This window comes from Hoplias malabaricus, chromosome 11 (genome assembly GCF_029633855.1).
Source record: "Hoplias malabaricus isolate fHopMal1 chromosome 11, fHopMal1.hap1, whole genome shotgun sequence".
NCBI lineage: Eukaryota > Metazoa > Chordata > Actinopteri > Characiformes > Erythrinidae > Hoplias > Hoplias malabaricus.
In genome coordinates, this window is record NC_089810.1 from 35,997,582 (window position 1) to 36,013,920 (window position 16,339).

Genomic DNA, 16,339 nt, shown 5'->3' on the forward strand with positions numbered 1-16,339 from the left:
TCTTAAAATAAACCTATACCTATAAAGGTTTAAAAATGGGTTCTAATCAGTTTATTAAATATTTACTATTTAGTCTGTAAACACCTTTAAACGCATTAATCGTTTGTAATACTTATATACAGCGTGAGTCAAAACTCAGGGGTCAGGGGGCCTATCTTATAGGTTATGTCCGGAACATGGCCGCCATCTTGAAAGCAGCCATATTGGATCCAGGGCATGTAGCATATCAAAGAAGACTATTACGGCATTTTGTATCCAAAGAAATTTAGATCAATAGTATAACAAGAGCATTTTAGAGATTAAATAACAAAAGCCATAAATCCATTAACAATGGCACATCTCCAGTTGTGATTGGCTCAGTGCCTGTGTTGAGTATCAGTAGTGTTAAGACCAGTGGGTTTTTTTTTCCTGCCCTTTTTAGCGGTTTCCCTTCACCTTCCACGACATTAGATCTGTAAAACCTGTTTTAATGAGAAGCTTAATGATGTGTTCTCTCTGCTCCTATCAGCTGCTATGATTAGCTCTGCTACGCTAACGCTAACACTAGCGTGTCTGCTCTGTAACCTTGACTCGCTCTTCTCTGCCGCTCTGTGTGTTACAGCAGGGTTATTAAATCAGATTGTGTAGTTAGTGTAGAGACAGAGGGCTGGGGCTATTGTGACTAACCTCTGTGCAAATGAAGCAGCGTGACTCAGAAAGAGAAAAGCCCGCGGCTGGACGTGGTGTTTTCCTTGGAGGAGGAGAAAAAAAAAGACCACTACACAGATCAAAGACCACCACAAGTGTGTGAGAGACTGTACTGTGTGTTTATAGGCACTGTATGTAATTCTAATACTAATAATATCTATTTTAATTCCTTGCACCCAGCGAATCTAGGTGGGCTCCAGACGCATTGTAACCCTGAACAACATGAATTGGTTACAAAAAATAAATGAGTGAGTGAATGAATGAATGTTTATTCATTCCCTGAGATGTCTTACAGTATCTTGAAAGGCATTTATTTATTTATTTATTTATTTATTTATTTATTTAATAGAGTAATTCAGTTTCCCCTAATGGTGTTTTTGTGCATCACAACAGTGAACTGCATTAAGTAGCCAAAAGTATGTGGACTCATTTGCTTAGTATTTCCTCTGAAAATAAATGAAGGGTATTAATTAAGAGGTGGAGGGGGTGGCACAGTGGCACAGCAGGGAGTGTCACAGTCACACAGCTCCAGGGACCTGGAGGTTGTGGATTCGAGTCCCACTCGAGTGTGGTGTGTTCTCCCTGTGTCTGTGTGGGTTTCCTCCGGGAGCTCCGGTTTCCTCCCACGGTCCAAAAACAGACGTTGGTAGGTGGATTGGCAACTCAAAAGTGTCCATAGTTGTGTGTGAGTGTGTGTGTGTGTTGCCCTGTGAAGGACTGGCGCCCCCTCCAGGGTGTATTCCCGCCTTGCACCAAATGATTCTGTGTAGACTCCAGACCCACCGCAACCCACTGTGTGTGTGTGTGTGTGAGAGAGAGAGAGAGAGAGAGAGAGAGAGAGAGAGAGAGAGAGAGAGAGAGAGAGAAGCCTGGTTTTTGTCCATATGTGCGGAGGTTGCTCACTGCTGTAGATACAATTCAAGGTGACCATTTTTATTGCAGGTCAATGGCTCTCTCTCTCTCTCTCTCTCTCTCTCTGTCTCTCTTTCAAACACACACACACACACACACACACACACACACACACATTCAGCTCTGTCTCTGTGTACGTTAGCACCTGTTGCTCTGTGGGATGTGACGGTTCCTGTGTGTGAATAACCTTGTGTTCATCATCCTCCACCTGCCAGACTGCATCACATCACACTCTGTGTACACACTCTATACACAAAACCCATCTCACACAAAAAAAATATACACTACATATCCATCACACACTCTATCAGATTGGAATCCTGCTACTTTTAAGGTTCTTCCAGCGTGCTCAACAATTTGATCCTCTCTTAAACAGCTGCAAATGAACCTAATCTCCATTGCTAAGTGTAGGCAATACATATATATGTTTTCTCTCAGCGTGGGCTTTTTTGACAGCTCCACCTCTTTTCAGAGACACAGTGGTGAGTGGCCTCCTCACAGTGGGAGGATGGACACAGACAGGTACGGTGAGGGAAGTGCCCTTTATCTGATGGAGCCAAATTTGGTAAAAGAAAAGGATTCTGTTTTCTCTGTAGCTGCACCTGTGTTTTTTTTTTTATTAGTTTGTGTGTATGTTTGTTTGAAGAATGGGACACTCTGCTGGAAAAGAGGGCGAATGGTTGGCAGGACACAGAGAAATGGGATTAAAAAAAACAAAACAAACGCATTAGAAAACTGACACAGGTTGTACAATGCGCTCCTATCCTGTCTGATTTGCCTCAGTGGGGAAAGAAACATATATTAACCGCAGCTGTACTCATGGTTTTTGTTGGTTGTAGTTTGTGGTCTTTCCAGAGAACAGGGTCTTTGTCTTTTTTTGTCTCGGCATCTGTTTTCTATTCTCTCCTCCATTTGGATGCATGCTGCTCCCCTCACACATTTCTGGCTCATTTCCGCGATTTCCGTGAGTCAGGACGAGTGACTGAACAACACAGCGCTACTCTATAATTAGCCTGAAATAGAGACTTCATTAACGATACACTATTCACTAGATACAACACTAACAGGCTTGAGGTCTGTGTTATTTGAGTTTGTTTCTTGTTTATGTGATTTTTAATGTGCAAAACCAATCCTAATTCAAGCTTAAGAATCTTTTTTAAATCTTTTAAACCTGTGTCCAACATTTCTTTTCCAAATGAAGGGTGTTAATTAGACATTTGTTCTTCTTCAGTGCAGCATCAATCTCTGCTTTTCTGTTGTCAGCCGTGGAAACATTAGTGAGGTCAGGTACTGATGTTGAAGGACCAGTAATGGAGCACATACACCACCGCAACTCATGCTAAACGTACTGGACAGAGCTCCATCACCCCCAGTGCTCCACAGCCTGATAGTGCAGCATTTAGCATTGAACATGGTGACCTTAGGTCTTTTTCTTTTCCGTAGATGATACAGATCTGTGTTTATGGTGGGTACAAGTTGCCCAAACACTGTTATAATGTGTGTTCACAAACTTTAAGACACAACACACTCTATCAGATTATTCTGAAAGCAGGAACAAAAAGTTGAACTTCACTCAAACTGAAGCTGTGATTCATTTTGTAGTGGAGTTGAGCATGGACAACATGTTTCGAGGCTTTTCACATCGTGTATCAAACATATTTATAAACCCATCGGACAACAGAGGTCCTATAAGCACACACTCTGTAACCTCCCTCACTCTGTGGTAGGATTAGGACCCACTGCTATAAACAGAAGCGCTTTAACCTTCAAGTCACTGGTTATTATATCATTATATTCTTGTTTTATTAGATTTAATCACCCACAGGATGTTTTTTTTATTTTGAGTCATTGTGTCTTAAACAGAGAAAAATACACAGACTTGCGTGAAGGTAATGAAGATATAGCCTGTGTGAAGTATACACCTATTTCCCATCAGATGAATTATTGGAGAGATATGTGCCGTAATTAGTCTAAAGGGAATGTCGTCTGTGCTACGCGAGCCTTGTACGTGATGTAACATAAATCTCCATTAAGTTCACGAGTCACAATAACCAATTTCTCCTTGTATGACAGTAAAAACACATCCTGGATGAAATGGGACAATTAAATGTAATAGCAGTGGATGACAGAGTATAAAGAAGCTCCCAATCCAAAGGTAGGTTTTTTTGTTTCGTTCGCTGCATTTTAAAAACAAGAACTGAGGCAAAGTTGAACCTCCAGGGCCTTCCGTTCTACTTCTAGTTCATTTTCCACCACCTTGGGACAGAACCAGTTTTATGTCCTGTGTTTAATTATTTATTCATTTATGTGTGTTTATGTATTCCTCCCCCGTCTGGACTCCCCAAGTCAATGCCTCCGCACATGCTTCCTCTCAGACATTTGAAGCAAACCACAACTTCTTTTCAAACCGCAGCTTTCAGCACTGGACAGTTCAGCACCTTTGGAGGAGAGCACTAACTGCCCAGATTTGTATGTTACAGAGAAAGAGGGTGGCTCGATTACAGATGCCTGAGGTGTCATCAGTTATCGAACAGTGCTTAGATCTGTGTGACAAGCATCTTAAACACACTAAAGAGCCACGTTTCTGTACACACACACACACACACAATATCTACAGTTACAAATGTAGGTGAGCTGACACTATTTGGCATCATCAAAAAGTTTAATTTTTGTTTAGTTTTGGTAGTAATTTTCAGTGAATCAAATGTATGGGCGGCACGATGGCTTAGTGGTTAGCACGTTCGCTCCCCATCTTGGGTTCAAGTCCCATCTGGGTGGAGTTTCCATGTTCTCCCTGTGTCTGCGTGTGTTTCCTCCGGGGTCTCCTGTTTCCTCCCACAGTCCAAAACCATGGAGGGTAGGTGAACTGGCTTCTGTCTAATAACTGTCCTGCTGTGTGAGTGAATGTGTGTGAGCCCAGATATGGATTGGCACTCTGTCCTGGGTTAAACCCTAGTACCCGATGCAGTCCTCCGGGTGGACGGTCGTTCCTGGTCGAGAGTACGCTGTGCGCGTTTGGCTGCCACTTCTCGCCAGTGTGTGGATTGACCGTTCTGAGCAGTGTGGATTGTAAAGCGTCCTTGGGTATCTAGAAAGGCGCTATATAAGTGTAACGATAGATATTTGTGGGGGCTCAGTACTTTTTTCTGCTCCTCCACAGATTGATACTGGGCAGCTTCATACCCCTCTTGGTAACACTTGTTGAACTTAATCTTATGTGCATCTGCTTCACAGCAACAAATTTATTTCATGATGTTGAGATTGCATGTCTGTGCACAAATGAACATCTGTGTCAGCAAAGTGTGTCTACAAACGTTCAAACATACACTGTAAAAAAATTCTTGTAAATTTTACGGTAAAATACTGGCAGCAGAGTTCCCAGCCATTTACCGTATTTTTACAGGAACACTAGTGTATTTTAAATTTACAGCATATTACTGTAATTGAATAATACAATAATTTACTGTAAATACTGCGATTTACAATAAAATACTGTAGCAGACTTGCTGTACATTTACAGCAATTCTTTAAAGTGTAGGGTATCATTCTAGTGTTAATACAATAGCTGTAAGCGTTATCAAAGATTGAAGAGAACAGTTTGAAAACCCATTAATTCAATAAATATGCCATAAAATTGTTTCTAATTCAATGCAATAAAAAAACATAACTTGAAACAACAGGTAATAAGGATCCCTCTTTTCTGGTGTCAGAAGTTCTGGGACTGTGTGCAGTCATGCGGTTTGATCCCCAGAGCCGGCAGGTCATGACTGAAGTGCCCTTGAGCAAGGCACCTAAACCCCTACTGCTCCCTGGGTGCCTTGGCTAGGCTAAGCTGTTCACTAATGTGTGTAAATGTGTGTTTCACAGCACGGATTGGGTTAAGATGCACAGAACAATTTCCTCTTTGTGCAATCGCAGTGGCCAATAAAGTGATTCTAATTCATATTGTAATTCAACAGTGCTCCAGATTTGCAGGATACTCAATGTAATATGATTTAGGAAATGAACTACAAGAAATGAAGGCAGAAACAGGTTACAAAATGTCCTTCAGTTGTATAACAATGGTTTTAAGGAGTTTTAAGGTCCAAGTGTGCACCTGTAATGTGTTTTTCCTCCAGTGGTGAAAAGGCCACGTTTGTACCTTTTCATAAACCCAAGCTTTTAAAGTAGACAAATAAAATAAAAAGCCTGGAGTGCAGACGGAGTGTACACTCTTAAAAATTAAAGGCACTAAACTGTCAGTGGGGTGGGCCCTCAAGGTGTTCCGTCTGGTTAGTGAGGGAACAAAATGGTACCATATTCTCATGGTACAGTGTCATGACTCAGTGCTTTTTATTTAAAATATATGAATAAAACTTGCATCTTTTACTTGGAAAAGTGAGTGTAGCTTACCTTTAAAACCTAGTTAAAATACACAATTGGACACTGATACAAGTGTTTTTTTTTTTACAGTCTACACATACTTGTCTTCCTCGCGGTTTGGTAGTAACGTCCCCTCATACGTGTTTTAATCAACCCCAGGTGTTCTGTGTTCTCTAATCGTTCCTTGTCCCTGCCCTCGTCTGCCATTCGACGTCTCAGTGTTTCATGTTCCTAGCTTTCTCTGTTCTGGTTTTTGTATTTGCTTTGTCTCTATATGACTGGCTCTTTCTCTTATGGTTTGTGTTTGTGGTTTATGTTGAGTTATGTTTAGTAGCAGTATTTTGAAGTCCAGAACTAACAGGTTGAGGAATAGAACAAAGAGCTTGACGTGATTCCTCCAAATGACCAGATCTCAGTGGAATAAAGCTTCTATGCTTCTGTGGCAGGAGCTGAACCAACAAGATAATGGCTCCACCTTGAATTTACACAAAACCTAAAGGATCTGCTACTCGCCTTGTGCCAGAGATCCCAGGAACTGTCAAAGCTCTCCTACAGTCTAAGATTCCACAGTATTCCTGAGATTCCTAATATTAAAATGTAGTGAGGGCTAGTCTGAGGTCAGTGTGAAAGCAGCTTTAGAACCGAAATCAGCTAATCATGCTGAAACTGGTGGTCGATGTTGACTTCACAAAATACTTACTGACCCATCTCTGTTTATTTTACGGTAACCAGGCAGAGCTGCAGACATCGGTCAGCAGCCTGGACGTCCTGAACCGTTTCAAGAAGCAGATTGCAGACGAGAAAGAGACGTCCGGTCAGGGCACAGGGGTCAGTTCAGCCTCGGAGAGGAAACACACATCACAAACAACAGCAGGACATCCATCTGTGTGTGATACACAAACACACAGCACTCAGGTATGGTTCCTATAGTCAAGTGCAGATTTGGACAGTCTAATTGCATGTAATTGTTGGGGTTTTAAGGTAAAATAATAGAAGACATGCACTGTAGAGAACACACAATGGGTCTGTCCCAAAACCTACCAAGCTGTCTTAACTAGAGAGCATTTTACGTCATAGTATGCGCACATACACAAACATGGGACATGTAGGCTGTCCCAGTTCTCAGGTACATCATTATGCTGCCTACTAACTGTGTTCACACTAGCAGACGACAAAGCGACAAGCGTTCGGTCGTTTCCAATGGAAGAATGTGATTCGTAGCTGAGATTCAGTGGCAAGCAGCAAGCGACAGAGCTTTAATTCAAATTTCAACTTTATGCAAATGAGTTAAGATGGGGTGAATCGACATTCTAAACGATTGGCTGCAAGAAATTCTTTGAACCAATCGCAGACACAGGGTCCGACTTCTGCTCTCCAAACACACCCCCCTGAGACAACAGGAGCAGCCTCGACACACCCACAAGAGACAAACGTGGGGCGACGTAAGCAAGTTGTCGCCTGCTAGCGTGAACGTAGAGTAAGATATCCTCATCTGGCCCAATTTTAAGGCAGCTTTGAATCTTCCTCAGACGAGAAGGCAATCCCATGACTCAACTCCCATCTATTTCACTCTTCTCCCAGAGCAAAAATTATTACAATCGCGATAAAAACAGGAAGAGTAGAATCCACTGAAACGCAGAGGTGACGCTAGCCGCTGAGGTGTTCATTTGTGGTCAAAATAAAATGATTTATAAAGGTGCTTATAAGCTACAGTGAGAGGTGTTTTTTTCTGATTATAACGCTGTAAAAAGGCCGTATCAATTGAATGAATGTTGCCTTCAAACTGAATTATACAAAGAAATATGTACGTAAATCATTGCTTTAGTTTTGAAGGCCTTAAAATCTGCTCTAAAACTGAAGAATGATGTTCATAACTAGGCCTCTGCCTCATGAGTTCTTTGTCAGTTATTTTGTATGGATTTATTCTAAATGGAAAAAATGAGAGGGATTAATGAGTTCTTACAAACTATGTTCACAATTATTTAAGACTTTTTTGAATGTGTTATAACCTCCCTGTGGGGCTTTTGCTTCTTCCCATGTGTGTGTGTGTGTGTGTGTGTGTATGTGTGTGTTTAGATATTGCTTTTGAATGAAGGTAAGGAAGTGGGGTGTGATGAAGGTGATGAAGGCGAAGGAGATGAAGGCTCTCTGCTGAGAGGCTGTTTTGATGAAGAAGAGTCGTCCAGACACTTTCAGCAGGCGGTAAAAGAGTGGAGAGAGGGAAAAGGGGCAGGAGACAGAGAGGGCGGGCGAGAACATCATCAGCACAACCGCAGGGTATCAGGTAAGACACACACACACACACATTTACCTTGACCCATATGTATTCCATAGATTGTCCCTGCCAGTACAAATATGATATGAGGAATTGCACCAACACAGAAAATTCACCCGTGTTAAATCAACATCATTAGAGTAAAGTCCTGCTCCGGGTGACTGTCTGTGAGGAGTGTGGTGTGTTCTCCCTGTGTCTGTGTGGGTTTGCTCCGGGCGACTGTCTGTGAGGAGTGTGGTGTGTTCTCTCTGTGTCTGCATGGGTTTCCTCCGGGTGACTGTCTGTGAGGAGTGTGGTGTGTTCTCTCTGTGTCTGCGTGGGTTTCCTCCGGGTGACTGTCTGTGAGGAGTGTGGTGTGTTCTCTCTGTGTCTGCGTGGGTTTGCTCCGGGTGACTGTCTGTGAGGAGTGTGGTGTGTTCTCTCTGTGTCTGCGTGGGTTTGCTCCGGGTGACTGTCTGTGAGGAGTGTGGTGTGTTCTCTCTGTGTCTGCGTGGGTTTGCTCCGGGTGACTGTCTGTAAGGAGTGTGGTGTGTTCTCTCTGTGTCTGCGTGGGTTTCCTCCGGGTGACTGTCCCACCGCGACCCTGAACTGGATAAGTTCTCCATTACAGGTACGGTCACTCTTTTAAACAAGTAAAGAACCTTTAATGGCTCAGAAGAATCCACAACAAATGCCTTTTCTGAACATTTTATGTACAGCACACATTTAAGAAAGTACTTAAGTATATTAGAAAGAGAGAGAGAGAGAGAGAGAGAGAGAGAGAGAGAGAGAGAGAGAGTGAGAAAGAGTGAGAGGATGAGGGAGAGAGAGAGAGAGAGAGAGAGTGAGAGAGAGAGTGAGAGAGAGAGAGAGAGAGGATGAGGGAGAGAGAGAGAGAGAGAGAGAGAGAGAGAGAGAGAGAGTGAGAGGATGAGGGAGAGAGAGAGAGAGAGAGAGAGAGAGAGGATGAGGGAGAGAGAGAGAGAGAGAGTGAGAGAGAGAGAGAGAGAGAGAGAGAGAGAGAGTGACTAAGTGAACAATGTGTAAAAAAAAGTCTGCCAGACTGGTCAGGTTCTGACCCAAATGTCCAGTAAATTAGCTTCTATGTGTTTTGACATTTTTCATAAAAGTGTACGAGCCTCAGGTCAGCACTAAAATGCTGAAGTGATGAGAAGTGGAGTGAAAAAAAAATTAAAGTGAGGAAAACAACTTCCCTTTACTTCACATTCGGTAAACCCAGTCCCTCTGTTACTAATTGAACTGGCCTTATTTTAGAGAGAGAGAGATAAAAAGACATTAATAACTTGCAGTTAGATAAACTGACCTGGAAAATACCTGCCCCTTCTGTGTTTATAAAAGCTGCGAAAGTACCCCACTAAAAGCAAACAGCCGTTCTCAGGTGTGTTAACAGCTCTGTAATGAGCGGTTAGTACTAAACACAGCTGGACCAAACCCACGCCTGCACTCACCTGCATTGCATTCAGAACTGTGCATCATTTCCATATGAATCAAACATATCTGCAAGTCTGTGGACACCTGCTTGTCCTACATTTCTTCTGGAATGAAGGGTAATAATCAGGAGTTTGTTCCTCTTTACTGCAGTAACAGCTTTTAACTGCCCTTCTGGGAAGTCTTTACAAGACATGTTGGAAAATTGCTGTGTGGATTTGATGACATTCAGACATGTTCATTCTATGGCATCGCTCAAAGAACCTTTTGTAGAAACTTTTTTGAGAGTGATGGCTCATCCGGGCAGCACAGTGCTAGGTTAGTGTCGCAGTCACACAGCTCCAGGGACCTGGAGGTTGTGGGTTTGAGTCCCGCTCTGGGTGACTGTCTGTGAGGAGTGTGATGTGTTCTCCCTGTGTCTGTGTGGGTTTCCTCCGGATGACTGTCTGTGAGGAGTGTGATGTGTTCTCCCTGTGTCTGTGTGGGTTTCCTCCGGATGACTGTCTGTGAGGAGTGTGGTGTGTTCTCTCTGTGTCTGCGTGGGTTTCCTCCGGGTGACTGCCTGTGAGGAGTGTGGTGTGTTCTCTCTGTGTCTGCGTGGGTTTCCTCCGGGTGACTGCCTGTGAGGAGTGTGGTGTGTTCTCCCTGTGTCTGCGTGGGTTTCCTCTGGGTGACTGTCTGTGAGGAGTGTGGTGTGTTCTCCCTGTGTCTGCGTGTGTTTCCTCCGGGTGACTGTCTGTGAGGAGTGTGGTGTGTTCTCTCTGTGTCTGCGTGGGTTTCCTCCGGGTGACTGCCTGTGAGGAGTGTGGTGTGTTCTCCCTGTGTCTGCGTGGGTTTCCTCTGGGTGACTGTCTGTGAGGAGTGTGGTGTGTTCTCCCTGTGTCTGCGTGTGTTTCCTCCGGGTGACTGTCTGTGAGGAGTGTGGTGTGTTCTCCCTGTGTCCGCGTGGGTTTCCTCCGGGTGACTGTCTGTGAGGAGTGTGGTGTGTTCTCCCTGTGTCTGTGTGGGTTTCCTCCGGGTGACTGTCTGTGAGGAGTGTGGTGTGTTCTCCCTGTGTCTGTGTGGGTTTCCTCCGGGTGCTCCGGTTTCCTCCCACAGTCCAAAAACACACGTTGAAAGGTGGATTGGCGACTCAAAAGTGTCCGTAGGTGTGAGTGTGTGAGTGAATGTGTGAGTGTGTGTCGCCCTGTGAAGGACTGGTTCCCCCTCCAGGGTGTGTTCCTGCCCAGTGATTCCGGGTCGGATCGGACCCACTGCGACCCTGAACTGGATAAGCGCTTACAGATAATGAATGAATGAATTTATAAATGGCCCATGTGCAGCTGCTCCAGCACCTCCAATTTCTTAAAAGCTTATAGAAATGTGAAAATGTTTTTAAATGAGGGATAGATTTGAGTTAATCTAAAGGGGTGTGCGTGTATGTGTGTCTGTGTATGTGTGTGTGTGTGTGTGTATGTGTGTGTGTGTGTGTGTGTGTGTGTGTGTGTGTCTGTGTGTGTGTTTGTTATTGAGGGGGCTGAGGGGCTTGCTTACATCAAAAGCGAAGGACAGATGTGATGATATTTTAACATATGTGAATATATGATATGTCACCACCCCCAAAACACACACACATACACACGCCCACAAACATGCACACAAACACACCCACAGTATCTATGTGTGTGGGCAGCGTGAATAAATGTTACATGGCAGTTAATCATTATACCTGTCACACACTGTGTGTGTTTGTTGACACCATCCTATGCACACTTGCTCATTTTTGAGTGTGTGTGTATGTGTGAGTGTGGGCTACTGTGAATGTATATGTGTCTTTGTGTGCGTAAATGTAATAGCAGTCCTCTCACATATATGGGCTGCTTCTGACAGCAAGTTGCACTCATTTACTGCCTGAATGAACTCATTTACACAGTCTGTGTGTGTGTGTGTGTGTGTGTGTGTGTGTGCACGTGTTTATTTCTGTAGACTTGCAATTAAATCTTAAAAAAGGATGGTTCAACAAGGGTTCTTTATGAGAGGGAATGGTTCTGTATAGAACCCTGAGCACTTGAAGAACATTTTGCACATTTGAAGGAGTTCTTCAGCCTGATGGAGGATGTGCTATAGATGGTTTATACAACACCTGTTAGAGAAGGGTTCTATATGGCATCAAACAAACTGTTCCTCTATTGTAACAAGCTTGACATCATAACACTAGGGGAAATGTTTCTGGTGCCGTACAGAACCCTTCTCTAAATGGTGCTATAAAGGACCTGCGCATACTGACTTTTGACAGGGGGTCGGGATCTAGACAGTCATTGGCTGCCGACGTTAGGCCCCGCCCACCCAGCACATTCTGCACACCCCGCTACATCAGCGAGAACATGCTAATCTTACCCTGATTAGAAAATGGCCGACCGGCAAACACATGTAAGCCGTATCTACTATTTTTAATGATTGTGTCTTTTAGTAATGCACAGTTCTTCACAGAGACTTACAGTCAGACTACTAGCTGGTTAATCTAGGGTGTGCAGAATGGGTGGGCGGGGCTTAACTTCAGCAGCCAATGACTGTCTAGATCCCCCCTCACAAGTCAAACGCGAGAAACTTCTGGAGGAAACAGTGAGAATGAGAGAAACGCAGCTGAGAAAAGGATATTAAACTCAAAATAGATGGTTATATACAGAAATATTCTGTTTACAAACCTGTTTTTATAACTCTCAATATTAATGACAGTTTTCTCAATTACAAAATGTCATTTATTGATAATGTCAGAAATTAAGAACCTATTTTGACGCCATAATGAATAACTGTTTTCAAAGCTATGAACAGAAAATGTAATGTTTAATAGTAATCTCAGTGTCTACTTCTCTTTCTTTCTCTCTCTCTCTCTCTCTCTCTCTCTCTCTCTTGCTCTCAGTGGAGGTGATGGGGACTCAGGTTGGAGAGAGGATGGAGCGGGAGGTTGTTCATATTGAGTTTAAAGAAAACAGTCTTAGTTTTGCAGAGAAACTGCTGCTGAAGAAGCACCGCAGGTGAACAAAACTCCTTATTCATCCCGTAAACATAAAGCTTTGTACCCAAGCGGACGCTAAGGGGTTTCACTCAACTTCCTGAGCCCCAATTAACTCCCCATACAGGATCAATTAATGGCTTAGCTGCTCTTTATTTAAAGCCAGCAGCCGGAAAGAAGAAGCTTGGTTAAAAAACAGAAAGAATTGTGAATCTCTCGAGGTCCCACTTTCCTTTCCTGTTTAAATTTGGTCTTAAATTAGCGGACGTGTATGTGTGTATGTTCTTAGGAGCTTCAGGGATTTACACCAATCAGCCATAACGTTAAAAAGACCTACTTGCTTCTACACTGTGCCCAATTTTATCAGCTCCACTGACCATACAGAAGCACATTGTAGTTCTACATTTACAGATAATTTGTTAGGCTGTGAGGGTCCTGACCATTGAAGAGCAGGGTAAAAGGGAGCTAACAAAGTATGCAGAGCAACAGGTGGATTACAGTCTGTAACTGTAGAACTGCAAAGTGCTCATATATGATAAAAAGAGCTGAAAAAACAAGGCCCATTGGCGTATACAGTGAATTAGTGACTGGTTTTTGAAATATAGGGCATAGAAATAACAGATGAAGCCATATAATTGTTATTAATTTTATACAGATGCAGTTGTTTAATGAATAAATAAATAAACAAAAGGCTACATCCCAATTGTGTACTTAATAATAATATTAACTAGTGTTTACATATATAGTATGTTGTATAGTTACAAGTGTCAAAGATACTAAAATATTATACTTTAAAAATTCACAGTGCACACTTTATAAACCAGTCGCTTTATGAGTACGATAATGATCCAATGGGAAAGAGAAAGGGCGGAGTTTCTCACGTCTGGAAGGAAAGGAAGGCCCTCTATCCCAATACTGTCCTACTCCCTACATAGTGCACTTCACAGATTATAAAACTAATACTACTACGTTCAGACTGTGCACTAATTGCACTATTTTAGTGCCATAACCTTTATTTTCTGACCTACATTGTGCACTACACAGTGTGGAGGGAGATGTTTAATATTAAGCTTTTAAAACAAAATGGCAGACAGCTTTGCAGCTGCAGCTTGGTACGATGCACGGTCATAGCCTCAGTTCATTATGTCCTGTTTGTATATAACTGTGTACTACGGCACGGTGGCTTAGTGGTGAGCACGTTCGCCTGGGTGGAGTCCCATCTGGGTGGAGTTTCCATGTTCTCCCCGTGTCTGCGTGGGTTTCCTCCGGGGTCTCCTGTTTCCTCCCACAGTCCAAAAACATGGAGGGTAGGTGAATTGGCTTCTGTCTAATAACTGTCCTGCTGTGTGAGTGAATGTGTGTGTGCCCAGACATGGATTGGCGCTCTGTCCTGGGTGAAATCCTAGTGCCCGATGCAGTCCTCCAGGTGGACGGTCGTTCCTGGTCGAGAGTACGCTGTGCCGCTTCTCACCAGTGTGTGGATTGAGTGTTCTGAGCAGTGTGGATTGTAAAGCGTCCTTGGGTATCTAGAAAGGCGCTATATAAGTGTAACAATAGTGTACTAATCTGCTAAACTCTTACTTTTAAGGTTAGTACATAGTATATACTGTGTAGTATTAGTGTGTAGTACACAATTGGAATGCAGCCATAGCCATTATTTTGAGAATAAATGTATTATATCAAATATAAATCACTTTTGTTTTTTGACAATCGAAAAGATTGCTAGAACATCACAGTTTTTGGTCAAGAATAAAAAGTAATGTTACCTTAACTGATACTGATATTATAGTTTTATTCTCTAAAAAGCAGTTTTTCTGAAGGCATTCCTTGATGGAGGACATTATTTAGCTCTTTATTCTTTAAGAGCTCAGATGATGTTCTAGGTCACAGTTTCCTCCTGTGTTCAGGGATGTTCTCTCTGACTCAGAGTGCAGAACAGACCCAGAATGTTAAGCAGAAAGTGATTAAATTAGTCGGCGATGGACCTGGCTGGTGTGAGGAAGGCTTTGCCAAAGTCATATTCACAGGAGAACAAGTCAGTTTTTGGGTCAACGTTTCTGCCTCCAAGAAATGTTCCATTGACCTCGTCCTGCTCACAGCTCAGCAGCCCCCTAAAGCACAGAAAACACTGACTTAATATACTCCAAAAACACACATATTCTCTAAAATACACACGTATGCTCAGAAAATAAACCCATAATATTTGTTAAGAATAACCAGCATACTGCAGTTGTCCTCATTTTCCACCCAACTCCAACATTCCTATATATGTCCTACCAAATAAATAAGAACATTCTCTACCAAACAGTCAATATCCTCCACAAAACATTAGCCTTGTGTGGCACTACTTACCAACATCCAACAACACTCCAGCATTCTCCCACAATGACCTTCTTTCTTCTAGTATTCATATTTATAATATTCCAGGTTTAGTAAGTAGAGGGAATCCACTACAGACTCCAGCAATCTCATATAGGTTCATTGCTCCAACCAAACACAGGGATTTATTGGTGTTTGCTGCAGAATTGTCAGCTGGATGTTGAATTAGACGTTGGGGTTTACAGCTAAAATAGCTTTCATATTTCTCACCCATAGAGAAATTGCAGGCTCTGGAGTTTGAACCCATACCACATTTGATTTTGGAGATATCTGATAGTCTTGAAAACAAGTGGAAAAACTGTTAATAAATAATGTATGTATTAGATATTTCATAACTATGCACCAAATGTTGTAAGTCTAGAGTTATATACATGTATTATATATAGCTTTAAGTGCAGAGTGACAATAAAAGCAACAGCTTCTTCCTCTTAGAAAAAAATCTTTTAAGCGTTTTGAGCTGTGTCAACGTTGCATAAGTGTTATATTGTTGCCATGGTTTTTGGGTCGGCTATTCTAAGGGTCTCAATTGTGAAGCCATTAAATTGCCTTTATTTCAATATTGCAGTCTGCAGAGGAACAGGACGCTCAGTGCCCGGTGTTTGTGTGTGTGTGTGTGTGTGAGTGTGGATAAGCAAGACTTAGCTTGAGGGGAAATGCTAAAAAGGAGAGAGGGAAGCTAAAGGAGGAGAAGAAAGCATGAATGAGCGAGACATTCTTTTGCTTTTCTCTTGTAATGCCCTTGTATGTTAAATTGTTGTTTAAAGGGTGAGGAGAGGATTTGGAGAAAAGCCTGAGGGCTGGGGAAGGGAAACTCAGCTGGGGTTCGCATAAGCACGCTTTGATGTTGGAGGAATCAACACACTGCTCACATTTGTGTCTATGTTGACCGTTTGAATTTTAAATCTGATGGTGGAAAACGCACTATATGTCAAAAGTTTGTTGATTATCTTATAATCAGAGATTTCCACTATTTTAGGTGCAACTCTGCACAGATGGTTTAATCTTCATCTAAAATCTAATGCCTAGCATGGGCTAGAGTGGTGTAAAGACTCTCAGCACTATGCTGTAGAGCAATGGAACATCTGGTGGCATGCTTTAAGGTTATGCTGCTGTTTATGCAAATGTGGTCTTTAAAGTTGATGCTGCTGTCCCTGGTCCTTTTTGAACTTAAATCCAGGGCCATGGAGAGCAGCATCTAGAGTTGTTGATGCTTGTGCTAGCATTCAGCCAGAGGTTTTGGTAAAACCTCTCATTTTTAAAACTGGCGTTAAATCAAGATGGCCACCGTCTGAATCACCATCTGC

At 42.6% G+C, this 16,339-nt stretch overlaps 1 protein-coding gene across 1 annotated transcript in view; it reads left to right on the forward strand.

Annotated features, from left to right (window-relative positions):
• Positions 1 to 16,339, forward strand: part of zbbx (zinc finger, B-box domain containing) — a 65,360-nt gene that overhangs the window by 19,153 nt on the left and 29,868 nt on the right. Inside the window, exons 5-7 of the mRNA XM_066684489.1 lie at positions 6,694 to 6,876; positions 8,038 to 8,245; positions 12,564 to 12,678. Coding sequence (XP_066540586.1) covers positions 6,694 to 6,876; positions 8,038 to 8,245; positions 12,564 to 12,678 — 506 coding nt within the window. The remainder of the gene's footprint in view (positions 1 to 6,693; positions 6,877 to 8,037; positions 8,246 to 12,563; positions 12,679 to 16,339) is intronic.